Source organism: Oryzias latipes, chromosome 7 (assembly GCF_002234675.1).
Source record: "Oryzias latipes chromosome 7, ASM223467v1".
NCBI classification, from domain to species: Eukaryota; Metazoa; Chordata; class Actinopteri; order Beloniformes; family Adrianichthyidae; genus Oryzias; species Oryzias latipes.
This window is the reverse complement of record NC_019865.2, coordinates 29,422,072-29,439,815: the sequence shown is the minus strand read 5'-3', so window position 1 is coordinate 29,439,815 and position 17,744 is coordinate 29,422,072. Positions and strand designations below refer to the sequence as shown.

At 41.1% G+C, this 17,744-nt stretch overlaps 1 protein-coding gene across 1 annotated transcript; it reads right to left on the bottom strand.

Moving 5' to 3' along the window:
* Positions 1-4,196: 4,196 nt before the first annotated feature.
* Positions 4,197-17,269, bottom strand: LOC101170331 (prosaposin receptor GPR37L1). The gene is made up of 4 exons (XM_004086327.4): positions 16,146-17,269; positions 9,926-10,234; positions 9,390-9,761; positions 4,197-8,397 (listed from the first exon to the last, which is right to left on the bottom strand). Exons 1-4 carry the CDS (start codon positions 16,815-16,817, stop codon positions 8,224-8,226), a joined length of 1,527 nt encoding a protein of 508 aa, XP_004086375.1. The 5' UTR covers positions 16,818-17,269; the 3' UTR covers positions 4,197-8,223.
* Between the last annotated feature and the right edge of the window lie 475 nt (positions 17,270-17,744).

Here is a 17,744-nt window from a genome sequence, read left to right as displayed (position 1 = left end):
GTCAGATGGGGTCTGAGTATTCCGAACGGCGTGTTCACATGACGCTTTTTTATTCTGATCAGGCGTTCATTCCAATTACTTTTGTTCATGTAACCACTGTCACTCACCATCTCCTTCCACCTGGACCATAAAAGATCTAACCCGGTGGAACAAATGACCTTTAGAACGGTGAGGTAACAGCCCAGAACTTCATGGGGGAACTGGCCAATGACCTGAAGAGAGCTGAGACCCCAGTAACAAAGGTTACTATGGTAACACACAACGTTGTCATGGATTCAAATCCTGCAGAGCTCCAAAGGTCCTGCTTAAACCAGAACATATCCACACGTGTCTAAGATTTACTAGAAACTATCTGGATGATCCAGAAGAGGACTGGAAGAAGATCATGTGGTCAGATGAAACCAACATGAAACTCTTTGGTAGGAACGCCACTCGCCGTGTTTGGAGGAAGAAGAATATTGAGTTTCATTCCAAAAAACACTGTGGAGCACGGGGGTGGAAACATCATGCTCCATCCGATGGAGAATCTGTGGAGGAAAATGAAAGTCTGTGTTTTCCAGCAACAGCCCCAAACAATCACAGCTCTAGAGGAGATCTACGTGGAAGAATGGACCAAAATAGCAGCTACAATGTGTTCAAACCTGCTAAAAATCTTCAGGAAACCTTTGACCTCTGTGATTGAAAGCAGTGTTACATTACAAAGTATTGAGATGATTTTTTTATTATTGACTAAATCATTATTTTTTTTAACAATTAAACAATGAGATTTTCTTTATATTCTGTCTTTCACAGCTGAAGTGTTTCTGTGATGAATATTAAAGACAAACTCAGGTGTTTAAGTGGAACAATTTTCAGAATCTGGGGCAGACTCATTTAGACTTCATCTTCTGCTGTAATTTTACTTCTTTTTCAGGATTTCTTTGCATTTTCTTATTTCCCCTGTCGCTGTTGCTGCACCTCCATAAACTCCACACTGATCCATGCACCTCACTCTTTTATAAGTGAACTCCCAGGATGTGTGCTCATGGTGACGTGCTGCTACCAGGGACAGCAGACAGATAACTATTTATCTTGTTCTTAAAAAAGGATGAGAGGAAAACCTAAGGAAATTCTTTAAAAAAAGATCATGACAGAGACCTGATGCTTTTGCCGCCCCGCTCCCATGTTAGTGATCCCATCATTACAAGTGCAGAATTAAATCTGGTTGATGTGATCTGAAACCCACACATACCTCCAGGATACAAGTGGGGCTTGAACCTGTGACCTTCTTTGTTACACAACCACTGAAGTTGGTTCCCATCCAGTCTGCCCAGAAACTGAGCTGCATGAGCAGCAGAGGTCTGGTGGTCTGAATGTGTGGGTTCATTAGGAAACAGAGGCGGTCTGTTCGTTGGTTTGCATCTGAGGGGGGAGCCTTCATCACTGCTAATGAGAACAACATTAACAGCCTCCCTAAAAACACCCTGTTCCCCCGCTCCTCATGAATCTGTCTTTGGCCCTCCATTCTTCTCTTTCATCGCTCCTCCGCTCCTTTGTCAACAGCTCACCTGAGGAGCAGCTGTTCAAAACGTCCTCTGCAGAACTACTTACAGCCTCCATACTGCCCCCCATCATCATTGGGCGCCACAGTCTTATCTCTGTGTGGTGTTGTTATGGAGTGTCATTACACCTTTTACCCAGTAGGTGGAGATAACCAATGATGCATTGGTAGTTTTGATTGAAACACTGCAGTAGAAGAATAAAGATGGATGTTGTTAAATGAGCGGGTGTCCACATTTGTTTTCTACAACTCGACCGACACAACACTCTGTTTGGCAAAAGAGCAGGTGGAGCTGCACAGTCGATGTTACTATTTATTAATGAGGGAAGTTTTTACTAGTGGTGCAAAGACAGAAAATCACAGACTGTATGAACTCGCAGCTCCCAGGATCCATTTTTGACCCACCACCTCAATGAAGGGGGCGGACACTAACTGTGGCTGGCCCAGGAACGTGAAACGATTCCTCATGATGAAGGTCGAACCACTTTCATAGACTGTGTCTGAATGTTGAACGACTCCTGAACCTGTAAATAAAATGGGAAAAACTGATTTGCATTTGGTTATTGGATCTGTAAAATCTTTAGATTGTTTTTACAGTTAGAATTCTTATTTGTTTATATGTTCTGGACCTGAAAAAAACAACATTTTATGACACCACCACATTTTTATTAATCAAACAATATCACATTTGTGGTCAAACAGCCATCTCTAACCCTTGTACTATCTTAGATGACCCCACCCTTACATTGACGTGTTCTCCCTACCATGACAAAGGTGGATAAAGGTGAAGAGGATTTCATGTAATCCATGGACACCAGTGAAGATCACAAATCATTAAAGAGAAAAGGTTCAGAGCACTGTCTAATGGGTCTAGATGACCCAACCCCCAACGTTAAAGTGCCTAGGATAGCACAAGGGTTACAAACATACAATAATTTCCTAAATGAATGAAAGTTCTGCTCTGTGGTAGGATTTAAAAAGTTTCGTAGTGTTCCTCCATTCTTCTGATTGTCTGCATGTGTGGCTAGGTGGGTGGGGCAATAGTGGTACTTCTGATTGCCCCTTTTCTATCTCTAAATCTCTCACATGTTGCTGGGGTAACCAGGAAAACCGGAAAAGAGGCTTGCACTGATTTAAAACCAGTACGTGTTTCTAAATTTGCACAAAACGGTGAATGTGTGTGGAGTCAGACTAGTCTCCCATGGCGACTGGACAGAAGTGAAGCCATTGATATGCAGAGCAGCAGCTCAGCTGAGGGCAAACCCTCCTCACTTTCAGAGCTCTCTAATGAAGAGTTTGCTCGTCGAAAACTAGATTTCATCCACATCCAGCACAAAATCTTTGCGTCCCAGAGTTTCCTTCAGATGTAAATTGAATGTTTTCAAGTTTTCAAGGAACGAGGTCTAGCAGAAGACCTCAAAGATCAGCACAGCAGACGCTGAAAAGAATCCAAAGACATGGATGACCTACAGTGTATCAAAATGTAACCTAAACACTAAGCAATGGCATTAAACCTATGGCAAATCACAACTGTGGTAAAGAAAATGATTTCAAACAGGCCGCTTCGTGAGCCCGTAGAGCGAAAATGTTCATGCAGATTTTTTTAAACGGGCATGCTGCAGGTGAAAGATGGAGCAAACACTTACTTACTTGTATGGTTAAGTAAGGGTATAGTGGGTGAAACGCCGGTGAGTCATATGTATTTCACATTTTAACCCCCCCAAACTCTGCACACTTCTTGTATGCAGCCTGCATGTTAGAAATGAGGAAATTAGACAATCAGAGTGTAGTTTTGTGGACATCCAACAGACATCTGGCATATCACATGTACACCGTGTGCGTGCAGCCAGTGCACGGACTACTTACGACTAGACAAAGCGTCACCCATATATCATAAGTTTGTGTCATTTACATAATCTCACAAATATGTCTCAATACAATTACCACACAAGAGACAATGTTACGTGCCATTTTTTACATGTCCTTTAATTATTTTTTATTTTACTGTATTTATCCCACAATGGGAAATTTGTTCTCCGCCTTTGACCCATCCCCTGGGGGAGCTGCAGCTGAACCACGCTTGGGAGGCAGTAAGGGTCTTGCCCAAAGGCCCTCACTGGGTGATGTTAATTGCTCGCCATTTATATGGTCATTGCACCATTACCATTGTTCATAGCTCCATTACCATTGTAATCGAGCCCTGGTTTCCTGCGTGGTAGTCCTTCACTTTACCAACCGAGCTATCCAGCTGCTAAACCAACAGAGCCACTTCTAAGATGCAGCCACTCCTCTCTACAACCTTCTACGGCCCCGGACAACCCAAAAAATCTGCAGCACCCGTATAGATCAAGCCCCCGATGGGTGCATGCGACTGAGCCATATGGTTTCCATCTATCTTCTTTCCGTAGGATCTTGATCTTTTAGGGGTTACACACAGATGGGCTGATTCAGTTTTCCAAAGAAAGACCATATTCCATCTAAAATTTTCTATATTGCAGGTCTGATATAACCATTCAGACCTTCATATGGATCCAAACCACTGCACTAATCAAAGATCAAAACAAATGCTTTGCGGTAGTACGTTGGTCAGTTTAATTTATTGCGGAACGAGTTTTAACTTGTTAATTTTTGTAGTAAAAGTTGCAGAGAGTCTTAATGCATAAAACACAACAGAAATAGTTTTTTTATTGATTCACAAGGGACACCAACAAAGCAGAGGGAGACACGTTTGGGCACTCTTCTACTGTTAGGATCTTACATACTGGACTAATTTTATATTATTTATTTTTACATCTAAGATGAATTTACACAACACAAAGTGTGGCATAAAGTGTCAGTTGAAAATAGAGATAAATCCTTGCATGTTTCCTGACAAATAAATCAAATTCTTTGCACATTTTCAAGAAAAGTAAATATTGACAAAGAAACAAAAAACCCAAAGCAAAGTCTGTGCCAACATGCTTCAAGAAAACGCAAACCTTAAATCTACAGATTTGTATTTTGGAGTTTAAAAAAAAAACATGTTTATAATTGTGCTGTTTGCACTAAACAGGCAAACAGCATATAGACAGCATCATTGCAGTCTAATTGTGTACATGGATTATTCTTTGCAAAATATTAACAAATGCTGAGAGGATTTTTCACACCACCTCTTTCTGATTCAGCAGAAAACTTTAGCAAAGCATCTACAAGATATGTCAAAAACCGTTCATCTAAAATGACAGATGTGATGGAAAAGCTGAAAACACAAGTGTCACACTCTCAATACATTAGGTGACACTGAAATTCGGGATTGCAACATGAAGTTTTCTGTGTCTGTAGAAATAGTAATGTTTGATTTATAGATTTATTATCAAGGTGATGCTAAGGGAAGAGAGAACTAGATGCTGACTAGAGTTTTCTCTCAGTTAACCCTTGTGCTATCCTAGGCACTTTAACATTGAGAGTTGGGTCATCTAGACCCACTAGACAGTGCTCTGAACCTTTTTTCTTCAATGATTTGTGATCTTCACTGGTGTCCATGGATTACACGAAATCTTTCCAACTTTATCCACCTTTGTCATGGTAGGGAGAACACGTCAATGTAAGGGTGGGGTCACCTAAGATAACACAAGGGTTAAAGACTTAAAATCCTTTTTGGGGAATCTTTGATTACTTCTACACTGTCACATGGAATTGTGCTTGTTGTCATGTCATCAGTCATCTCAGTCAGGACATGAGTTTTCACACACTGAATCACTCCACAGAAACATTAAAAACACAGATGGAATTTGATATTCAGACTAAATATTAAAAGGAAAAAGACTTTTCAAAGGGCGACTTCCTTCTAAAACTAATGATAGAACAACAACCTTTATACATATGTCTTGATTTTAGTTCTGGTTTAATAGCTGGAGAGAAAGATACACATTGAATGACAGTCGGATTCCATGTAAGTTTTAATTAAGGTACTTAAAAATACCAGTAGCTGCATTTCCATTGACCAGGATTTTGCGCAAATTATGGAAACATGACAATTTTGATAAAACTCGCATTTTTTGAAAAAAAAAGTGTATGCGGTTGGAGGAGATGGTTTTTTGGGTGTATCAAAATTGATACATTTCTCAAAACTGCAATGAAAACAAATGTTTTTAATTAAACAAGTCATGTGACCGCCGGATGACAATGTGCTTCTTGGTAGGAACTGGCGGCCTTGGTCACTTCAAAGCGGACACCACCAGAGGTTCCACAGCGTCACACAGCTCATCAAAAGTTGATCATGTCATGTGGAATTGTTGGCTCTGTAAAATCACCACCATTTCCCAAAACGGCTTCATCCGTAGCCCCTCCCATGAGTGAGGAGCTCGCCGCTCCACGGCCTGAAGAAGACGGCGAGGTCTTCTTTGATAGATGATGATGAGCGATAATGCCGTGGCAGAAATCTAAATAGTTTATTAAGGAATCTTATCATAAAGTGTTACCGCATTGGTAACGCTTTATGATAAGAGTCCTTAATAAACTATTTATAAGACATTAACAAACACTAGTAATGTTTTAGTAAGATGCATGTAAGTGCATTAATTAGCATTTGTAAATGTCTTACAACTGACTTACAAGTTCAAATAAGCTGTTTTTAACATTAAAATGTTCCTTAATAAACTACTTAGCATTTGTTAATCCTATTCACAAACTATTTATAAATTGCTTGTATGGGATTAATACATATATTAACAGTGTTCTTTTTAACAGTTTGAGTGTTTTGCAGCCCCCCAATCTAAAGTGTGACCAAACGGGGTGATCTATACAAGCCTTTGAATGGGGTTAATACATATGCTAACAGTTCCCATGATATGACTCAACTTCAAGACTACACCACCTGCATGAACGAGAACCTTCATTGATAGTTTGAGCCTCCTAAAGTGTGGGCTATGATGTGTTTATTATGGGATATTTTAATGTTTTTAGAAACAGCTTATTTAAACTTGTGAGTCAGTTGTAAGACATTTACAAATGGTAATTTATGTACTTATAAGCATCTTACTAAAACATTACTAGTGCTTGTTAATGTCTTATAAATATATTATTAAGGACTCTTATCATAAAGTGTTACTAATGTATCTGCTGTCAATCAAAGTTCTGTTCACATCCGTCGACATGTTTTTGAATCACGTGAGTTGGTTTGTGTTTATTCGCATAATTAGGATTTAATGGGGAAAAAAATTGTATTTTTTCAAAATTCAGAAGTTCAATCACGTTTTGTGCAGACGTGTAATGGAGACGTAGCTACTGATAGTTTTTGGTTACAGACCAATTAGAGGACATGCTGTAGGCTTGACATGCCCTCATCCAATGGAAAAGTTGCAAACATTTATAAAAAAAAAAACCTTTCTGAAGGCAAATATGGAATGTTGCCTAATAATCCTGGGATGGAATCACTGACTGTAAACAAGAACTGGACTGAGTGAATGTGACGTCAAAATGGTTTACTTCCAGTTCCAATGATAGGAAGTCAATACAATCGCCATTTATTCATGAAATGGACGGCACCATGTTGGAACCAGAAATCATCAGTAAGCAGTGACTGGTCTGACTTGGTCAGTCAAGGTTTCTATGGCAATCACTCTTCCCAATCGGTAGTAAACTTGTTGGAAGGCCACACCCCTATCACCTGAAAGGTGGCTCAGGAGATCCTGTCAATCAAACATTTTAAACATTGGATGCCAGACTAAATACTATTTTAGAGGCAACTGACTGGTCAGTTAACAACTTGAATAACCTTTACTACAAATTACAAATGACTGAGTAACAGCATTTTATTTCTCTATAAAAGTCTGTAGGATTGTGGTTGCTTGAAACAAGCGGCTACTTCCTGTTTGGAAGGCTAGGGGGAGGGGTCGCCCAGCCCAGTTCTCATATGCAAAAGCTGGATCACCTGAACCAGGTGCCAGGAGCTGGCCAACTCCTTACAACACAGATCTGAACCAGTAATCAAAAACAGAGAAATGAAAAAAAAATCAACACATTTCAAATATTCCCTTAATTTTGAAATTGGAATAGAACTTATAATCACCAATGAGATTCTCTCATTTATGCATTTTGAGATATTCACAGACAGCAGTTTTTTCCTTCTTTGGAAATCTAAGCTTTGAGAGGGAGTTTCTTTTTTCATGATTTTTGCACAGACTGTAAAATGGGTTTCAGTTGGCCTGAATGCATTAAAATCTCACATTTTTTTAATGTTGCCAAATAGCTGAACTTGCCCTAATTTTCATGCACAGCAGCATCTCGTCACTGCAGCACATCCTATTTTTCTCATCTGAGCAAACTGAATTCACCACCCGTTTCTTTAAATAACTTTACAGAAAAGCATTTAAACTTCACAGTATTAAGTCACGGTGGTCCTCTTTACATGGAATGCTGGATGAGGGACAGTTGGAGGATAGGGCTGTCACAGTGGGAGAAAGAGCAACCTTTCTAACCTGGCCATGAAATAAGCATTAGCCCTGCATTATCAGACAAACCATGCCTTAACTTGGTAGCCAAAAAACACGATGCACAGACATGGTTTATAGTTACAACCAGAGAAAAAGAGCAGATGAATTTGTAGAGAAAAAAAAACAACTATGCATACAGCTAATGTAAATGTGATGAGAAGCAAATTGGTGAGTAAAGACAAAAATCAGACTGATAGAAGATTTATGGTTCTAACTGGAAATAGACTGGATGACTGATGTGTCTTTAGCTTTGTCAAAGAAGACAGACGTCTCATTAGCGGCTTTCATCTTGGCCTGGGTGGAGCCCGGCGAGCCCTGGGCTGCAGTCGGTTGACACTCCTGACAGCAGCAGCAGCAGCAGTCCATGAAAGCCTGACCGAGAGCCTGAAACACAGATGGACACTCAGAGGGGTTTCTCTCAGACTCTCAGTCTCAGGCTTCCGCAGGCAGAAACATGACTTCATACATCAGCCTTTAAAGAAATTTTTCTGGCTATTCACTGTTAGCATGTGTTCCTGGGAAATCAGTATTTTAACCTTGTCACACGGACATAATAATTGGTCCTCTTTAACAACCTTAAAAGAAAACTAGTCTGTGAGGGACCGTCTGGTGCTCAGACGTCAAATAGGTCTTGAAGACTGGTGTGCTGCATGTTTTCCTGGTAACCTGCCCTTACAGCTCATTAACCCTTTGACACCAGAGATGTCATCTAAATAACACATTCCTTGGCATACCGTAACTCCTCAACCGTTCACACATTCGTCTGGAATCGAGTGATTCAGACGCAAAGAAAAGCGGTTTTTCATAGCAGCTTTGCATCAATGTGACGAAAAGCGGCTTTTCTCTGGAACAGAATCAGCCGACTTACGTTGACGGGATAGCGCTTCACTACTGTGAAGTTTCTACCCTCTACTTCAGAATCTGTTGGAATTATGTTGATTGCGTAAACGGTTGAAGAGTTATGGCAGTCAGAAGAATGTAAACACTGGAGATTAAGCGCCAGTGGAAAAGGGTTGAACACACCTGTCAGCAGCATGATGGTCCTTAAGGCTTGGAGTCCCTACCCCCAGGTGTGGTGCTAATGCTAATAGGAATTTCAATATGCAGACAAACTAGAATAAGTTTTTAACTTTTGACTATGGAGTCACAGATGAATGATTTCGTGTTATAAGTCCAGAACTAACAGAGAAAAGCCTTTAGTCGTCACATCTAAACGGCCCAAAAAAATAACCTTAACACAACAGACATCCCTTCAAAGATGTCTTGGCTAGTATTTCTAAGGAGCATCGCTTTTGCTAAAACTTCCCAACGGTTACATTAAATGCTTTCATCAGATTTTATCAGTAGTTCTATGGTTCTGCTTTCATCAGACTTACCTTACACAAACACAGCAGCAGTACAGGAGTTATTGAGCACTTGAAGAAAAGCAGGAAGTGATGCAGCAGTGCCAGCATGGAGGCTGTGTCTTCAGAAACGGTGATGTGCGTGTAGGCCAGCGTGATGTTGCAGACATGTTCAGGTAAAGCACAGAGGCCGTAAACCACGGCTAAAGCCAACAGCGTGCAGTTCAGCTGATGCTCCACTGCCTGGTGCTGCTGACGCTTCTGCCCGTCAGAGCGGTCTTCGAGGCCACGGGCCTTCTGGGTGGAGTTGGAGTCGCTGTTCACGTTGCGGGTAGCCATTTGGCAGAGTATAGTAAAGACCACAGGAAGGCAGAAGTAGCAGCCAAAACACCACCACATGCGACCCTAAAGGATAGATGGAAGGAGTCAGAAAAGGGATTTGTACTGTCTGTTGTTGAATTTAGTCTGGAAGTGAGAATTGCATTTAAAGCAAAAACAATAACTGTGGATTTATGCATAGAGATATAAATGGGCACATGGATGGATTTGTGTGGATGCAAGCATCCTACCTGGTGGTACCTGAGCAGCAGAGAGTGCAGGGAGTCAGGCAGGTAGAGGGCCAACGGAGATGACGGCGTGATGATGCAGGAATCTACCATGTGACTGGTGGACGGGGAAACTGCTTGGCTGAGTTGCCACAGAAAGATTTCGGGGCTGGCCAGCGTCACAGCAGTCAGCCACACCAGCAGCAGCTTCAGCAGCACCGACAGGCAGCGTTCAACCCGCCGACCATTTGACTGAGACGAGGAGGTGGCGGCGTGGAAACGAGCAATGCCAAGACAACAGAGGGTAAAGGAGGTGATACCAAGAGATACAACCTGTGGAGACAGAACCTCAGTGTTACGCTTCAGACGAGAACCAACATCAACCTTTTCTTCAAATGGCCTGTGAATTCTGTCCACAATTTATCAACATGTAAGCAATCAATGAAACTAAGACATAACTGACAAACGTTTCCATGCTTCATGTTTACATACATGTTTCCTGCAAGTGTTTTTTTTCTAATATGGTCCACAGTTCTGTTCAGAACTGCTGATCCAATCGTCTAATGCGGGCACAAGCATCTCACTAAATTAGAATTTAAATTGTGTTTTTATTAAAAGTCTTTAAAAAAGGAAATCTTTAAAAATCAAATAGAAAAAGATATGACAGAAAGAAGCAGAGAATATTTTTTATTCATTCTTCCAAAGAGTAAATATATAATGTCATCATTTTTACCACATCTCTTATCTCACTGGCATATTTATTTTTTTATGCTGGTGACACAAAGCTCTTCATGTCTTTTCCACAATAGCACTTCAAAATGACATTTTTCATTGTCCTCAAAGTCCTAATCTTCCCTTCCATCCTTTCCACACAACACAGCTTCACGTTTGACTGAGACCCTCAGCGCACATCCCCACCAAAACTGCAAGAGCTTGAAGGGTTCACCATCAACGACCAGCTAGGCTTTACAGACAACGTTCTGTCTGAAGGGCCCAAACAATCGGGCACCAGCATTAAGGTGCAAAATATAGACTAAGTTCCAAAACGTAGGTCACAAAACCAGGAATTTCTTTCTGTGAAGAGAGAGTGCTAACCACTGCACGACCATGCAGCCCACCTGTAGAACAGAAAGCCAAGTTAAAGTTGTAGGAAAAACAACATGACAAGGCAAAGCTCCGCCCACTCCAGGGATGGTCTGCCATCGCTTCTGTCCAAAAAAACAGAACAGTGGCCTTGGGGTAGAGTGACTGCCCTCAAATCGGAAGGTCAAGTGATCAAATCTATGACTGAGTCATATCAAAGGCCTCTTTCAGAAAAATGTGACACCATTGAAAGGAATATGAACAATGCTCATTGGCACTACTTAGAGGACAAAGTGGAATTAATATTTAAAAACCGATATGAGACAGACACTGCTTAAATGTTTGCATCCGTTTAAAAAAATGATCTAGCTTTTGACATTTTATTAATTTCATGAAAGAAATTTGAAGTAAATGGGCATAATTTTGAAAGAAAAAATACTAACAGACCAACTGCTTCACTCCTGTATGATTATTTCTCAGGCTTCCAGAAGATTGTAAACTGTGTTGAATTCATGGAAATACAACCCTGTAGAGTTTGTTGTTGTTTTCGTCTGATTTAAAGGTTTTAGCTAACAACTAGTGAAAGCTTAACTAAAATATTGAAGACTCGGGGTGTGAAATAAACCACATAATTATTTCAAAACAACTGCAAAGATGTACTGGTTCCTTAATTATCCATCGACTGATGTATCTGTACATGAACAAAATGATAACTGTGTGATTTTGAAAGAAAGTCCATTGAATTTTATGAGGACTAATGCTGATTCCGACCCGGAAAAAAGCTTCCACACACAGATGTATGCGGGCCATGGACTTCAGCTGCCTGGATTCTGTCAAGTGACTTTAATACAAGACGTGAGGCTAAGCGCTGGAGGAGCATCTTCTCAGATGAAAAAGACCCATATGTCTTTCAAAAACCAAGAGAATCCAAGCTGCTAAAAGTATACCGTGAAGTTTCTACATGCAGTGGATGTTGGGGGTCCCGTTTTCTGCTGGTGAGCCACAAAGTTTCATTTGGTTCACGATCAACACAGCCATCTCCCAGGAGGTTTCAGAGCACTTAATGTTCCCCTCTGCTTTGTGGATTTGGCTCACTGCCAAAGCACCAAGCCCAGGTTTTCAGACCAGAGTGTTGATGGATTTGCCAGCAAACTCAATGACCTGAATCCCACTGAGAGCCTGTGGTGTGATGCCAGGGGGAATATGTAACACACTGGACTCAACAGAGCTGAGCGGCTGACGGCTGCTACTGGAGGAAGCTGGATTTCCAAAACAACTCAGCAGACACAGACTTGTGGCCTTCATGCCACACTGCCTTGCCTTCCACAGTGGGAGTTAGAACCATATACTTATTGTTCCATTTCAGATTTTATGTTGGTAAAAAAAATGCAGATAACTTTGTGACTTAACTTTCTGATGTTGTGTATAAACAAAAACAAATGACCAGATCTACAAAACACGAGGGTGGTCTCCAAGGATGATGGATTGGTCTTTGATAGGGCTGCTGGTTCAGGTGGTGCTTTACCCCGTTAACTCAGATTAGGAAGGTCCTGGTTTAAATCCTGGCCAGTATTAGATGAAGTTTACATGTATTTTTTTCAAGCTTTCAGGTATTTCTTGTTTATGAGTGTGTGATTGTTTGTCTGCAAACAGAGCCTCTAATGAGCTGTCAAGAGTGCATCCTACCTTTAGCTGAAGACAGCTGGGATACATCCCAGAAACTACTGTAACCCTAATTTGGACAAGTGGGAATAGATGGTGAACATTGATTGATTGATTGATTGATTGATTGATTGATTGATTGAACCAGGTAGAAAAAAACAGTAACAAGTTAAAAACACAGGCACTGACAGATGGACTCCCTTTCTCTGCTACACAGAAAAGAATGAAAACATTGAAATGAAACAAGACCAAACGATTTTAGTTCAGTTTGGAGAGTAGGCAAAGCAGAGGCAGTAGAAACATGCAAATATTTCCACGATGAACATTGAACTTTGCAGAAGAGAACAGAGGAACTAAACCAAGCAAGGCCTTGTAGACCAAAGTCATTCATGCGTCTACCTTCCCGTGCTCAGAGAGGGCCGCTCAGCTCTGACACACAGTTCACAATGATGAGTGAGGCGACTACAACCAGTCAGATATTAAGTTCAAATTACGTAATTGTCTCATAAATCACTTATGATTTACATATAAACAGAGCAATAATCACTATGGTAATGTTGATTTACGTTTTCTTTGTGTGGTTTATTTGTACTTATACCATGGTCCGGGTGAATACTCAATTCTGATTGGCTGCTGGGTGTGCATTAAAAAGTGATAATCCATGGTGATATTGCACACTTAAAAAAGAAGTTCCGGTCACCTAGCTTAAATGTTTTTTATCACCGCGCTGGTTTCTTTAAAACAAACTTTAGTTTCATCATCTGGACAAAAACAAGCGGTTAGAGGTGAACTTTCTCTGTGAACTGATGCTTTATTAGACACATCGTGACTATTAGCATAGATACCACTTTCCATTGCCGACGCAGTCGAGGTCCGCGCCGGCTGAGCCAGCTAAGGAGCACGTTGTCATGGTAACATGCACCACATAAAAAATAGTCTGCTTTTTGTGAAAAAAGCAATCTAAACTGATCAAATAACAAGAATAAAGTACTAAAAACTGATGGAATATTTATTGATTGTGTAAGTGACCATGATATAAGCAGGTTAATGGCCTTTGAAGTTTCCATTGTCAGAAATTACGGTAACAGACTTTGCAGAAGTCGGATGGTTTAGACTTCCACGGTGTGGACTAATTTCTGATAATGCACACTTCATCTGCCAGTATCCTGTACTTCTATGCTTTTCACATGGTTCATTCATCATACATCTGTGAACATTTCATGTAAGGACAGCAACTTTTCTCACTTTTTCCACATACTTTCATGCATGACCAATTTTCATCTGTACAATATGCACAAAATGTAAGTAGTGGCTGTATGATATGGCTTACAAGTTTGAAACTGGGCAAATACAGCTATTTGCATTTAACCCCTTGAAGCTCCAGACTTACCTTACTTTAGCATCAGGACAGGGGTTAAAATAAGATTGTAAAGCTGGTCTGTGTGCTGAGTTAAAAAAGAACAGGATAATCCTTCCATTGTACATGCTAATGCTGTGTTAAAATTGTTTAGTGAACATAAAAGCAGCAGGCAACTATAGATACAAAATAACCATCCCAACTCTTAGCCATGTCACTTTGCTACTTATGCATTTCTGAAATAGCAGTTACTTCAGGGAACAGGTGAGGCACATTCTCAACAGTTCTCTGGTCCACCACGGGGCCACACGTTCATGCCAAAGGGAGGATTTAGAGTCACCATTTGACCTATGAAGCCTGTTTTTGGACTGTGGGAGGAAACTGGTGAAGACCCACACATGAACGAGGAGAACAAGATAACTCCACACAGAAAGGACCCAGCTGGGATTTGAACCACGACATTCTTGTGTTGAAGTGAAAGTGCTAACCACTAAACCACCGTTTTCACAATTGCATTGAGTTTTAAATGGACCCTGTAAAACAATCCAAGTGTCTTTGTTGGGAAAGAAGTGGTTTAAAAAAGCACGAGTGGATGAATGGATGAGTGGATTGGTGGATGTTTCTGTTGGCTTGTTCATGAACTGGAGGAATTTTATTTTTAGCCATTTAAAAAAGGCTAACTATGATCCAAATAAAGCAAATTGTAGATTTTGCTATGTGTAAGTTGTGTGTTTTTATGAATTATTGACCTTTTCTTCAGAAGATAATGGGAGACTGCTGTTTTTTTATGTCTCTTTTGCCTGCCATTTTAAAGTAAGACTCAGGGACATTACATTAAATCAGAGATAACCTCTAAGCTTTGCAGAACGGCATCAGTCAACCCCCAAAGCATGTTTTATAAAAGACACATCTCAGTTTAAGACTGCTGAAAACTAAATTTAAACTCAAAATTTTGTGTTCCTTTTTGTGCAACACAAGTTATGTTTAGTTTATCAATAATTTCACACAGAAATAATTAGCCTCATAGATGTTTGATTTGCAAATACAGAAAAAACTGACTTTAGTGAAGTTAAAACAGTGAAGTGATGACTTACCTACAATTTTTAATTTAAAGTCCCACTCCAATCATGGTATGATCTGCAATTATGCAATTTTTAGCCTAAATCAAATAACTTGTGTTTTTTTCTAGGACATAGTTACTTCAAAGCATCAGTAGTTAGAAATTTTCCTCCGAAAAAATGGACGGGATTGATGGCACAGAGCAACCCCACCCCCCTTTTCATCACCCATAACCGAGAGCTCTCCTGTTAACACGCTCTCCCACTAGCTTACAGCCCCTCACAACCCCGAACTAGCATTAGTGGTGCAAGAAAAGTTATGAGCAATAAGGGAGCTACCCAGCCGTACAGTTTAGATCCAAATTCCAGCTCAGACGTGGAAAACAAAGACGTTCACGGATCTATTCGTCCATCGGAATAGAGCAAAGCAGGGAGCTTTTAACTGCCGATTGTAGCTTCTACGTCGCACCCACAAGTATTTTTCAATTTCATTTTATCCTCTGCTTCTGACTCGCAACGATTTGAACAAGAAATTCTCAGTCATTCAGTTTTAAGCTGAATTTGTTTTTTATAAACATCCTCCGTTATCAGAAAAATGACACAAGAACATGTTAAAAACACAAAAGTACAATTTTCATTGGAGTGGGTGTTTCAGAAAATTCCAGAATTGCATTCACTGGAGGATTCCTTTGATTTCAAAACATCTAAACTCTCCATACAGCACAGACCTCTGGGTAACTTCCCCACCATTGACTCTTTTTGTTGTATTTTATTAATTTTATATACTAATATTTATTACAAACAAATACTTTTTCACTATTTGGTTTTTAAAGCAGCTAATTTAATTGGAAATCTCTGAGCTGAGCCTAAAGAAGCTGACAATAGCCTTAAGGACAGACGTTTTCTCTGGTTTTGTGTGGTGCTGTTTGTGTCTTCTGACCTTGTTTCTTACCCCCTCAAGGCCTCAGTTGTGATTTATCCACTGCTGTTTTTACATTTATTTTATTCTCCTGATGTCATGGTGTCTAAGTGTTTACAGTCAGATCATTGGTCCTGCTCGCCCTTTGACAGAAATCCTACCCACCTCCATATAAGGCACCATTCGGCAGGTGATGTCACCCAGGATCCTCCTGTGGGTAAGGTGGTTCAGGACCACGACTGGAAGGCAGAGCACTAGGACCATGAAGTCCCAGAATGCCATGCTAGCCAAGAGGTAGTTCCAGGCAGATCTCATGTAGTAGTTGTTCCAGACAATGCACATGACTGCCATGTTTGCCACTACTCCGACTGCCAGAACCAGACCAGCCAGGAACAGAACGGCATAGGCAACATACAAGCTCTCTGCCAGAGGGTAGAAAGGGTTAAAGAGTCCCGGAGCACCATCAGGGTTGGAGGAATTGCCCACAGACTCCACTTTTGTCATGTTACTGAACTCTGTAACTTGCGGTGTTGTCACCCATTCATTCTCAAAGGAGTGGCTGAAGGTGGACTGTTGCTCTTCTTCTTCTGCACCACGGGCCAGGCGGCGCTGGTGGTCCTGGTCCAGATCCAGCATCTCAGGCGGCACCATGCTCCGTTCAGAGGTGTGCATCTCGTCTAAACGTCTTCCCTGCCTGCTAGTCCACGTTTGCTGGGGTTTCACATCAAACTGCTCCGCAGTGCCGCTCTGCTGCTCCGGACGCTGAGCGGCATGGGTTGCATCAATGAGCAGCAGAGGCAGGAGCAGCCACAGCAGCAGGCTGACTGACGAAGCCATTAGACACAATTCAATATGAAATAGTATTAGTGACAGAGGCTGAAGGCTTTGGAACTGATTGAGAGAAATCCCAGGAGCACCTAAAGTTCCAGTGCTGAGGTTTAAAGTGATCAGCCTTTCTTTGGAAAAATTCCTAATTGTAAAAATGACCAGAGTTTCAGAGAAAAACAAAAAACAGGGAAAAAGAAGTAAAAATCCAAAGTTGTTTGTTATTCCGGTAAGAAGAAGGTCCTCGATCTTCTAATCCCAGACCTCCAACTTTGCTAACTTAAATCTGGTCTTGGTTTTCTCCCACCCATGAGTAATCCAAGCACAGGTCCAGGAGGAGGAGATGGGGGTAGCTCTGTGCTGTCTGAGCAGCAGAAAACAGAGGTACTGAGATTCTGAACCTCTGAGGGTCTCTGGGAACCAGCAGCCCTCTGGAGCATGGCTGGATGGAGCCTTTGTCAGTGCACAAACAGGCCTGGCACGCACACAAGTACACACATTACTCTGCACAACCATGCAGGCACATCTTCTTTTGCCCCTGTCCAAACTTTCTCACACAAGCTCAGCCTGTTACCATTTCAGTGCTACTGCCTCCTGGTGGTGGTTCTGGAGTGGAGATCAGATGAATTCACTGCAAAAACATAACCTGTGTGGAATCATTTGAAAAGTTGAAAAACATTATTATTGCCCAAGTGTGTGACAGACCATATTGTGATCTCATCAAGGGGGAAAAGTTCAAAATGGTACAAAAAGCAGCAGAAACAAAGGGAAAAGATCCAATAGACACAAACTGAGTCCAGGACCAAAATACACACACAGAACCACACACACCACCTCTGGCTTGAAAAAAGGATTCATATTCTTTTTTCCTTTTTGGATTCAAATTTGACCACCTGAACTTCCAAGAGAGCTCTACAAAATGTCCAGGTACACCCAGTC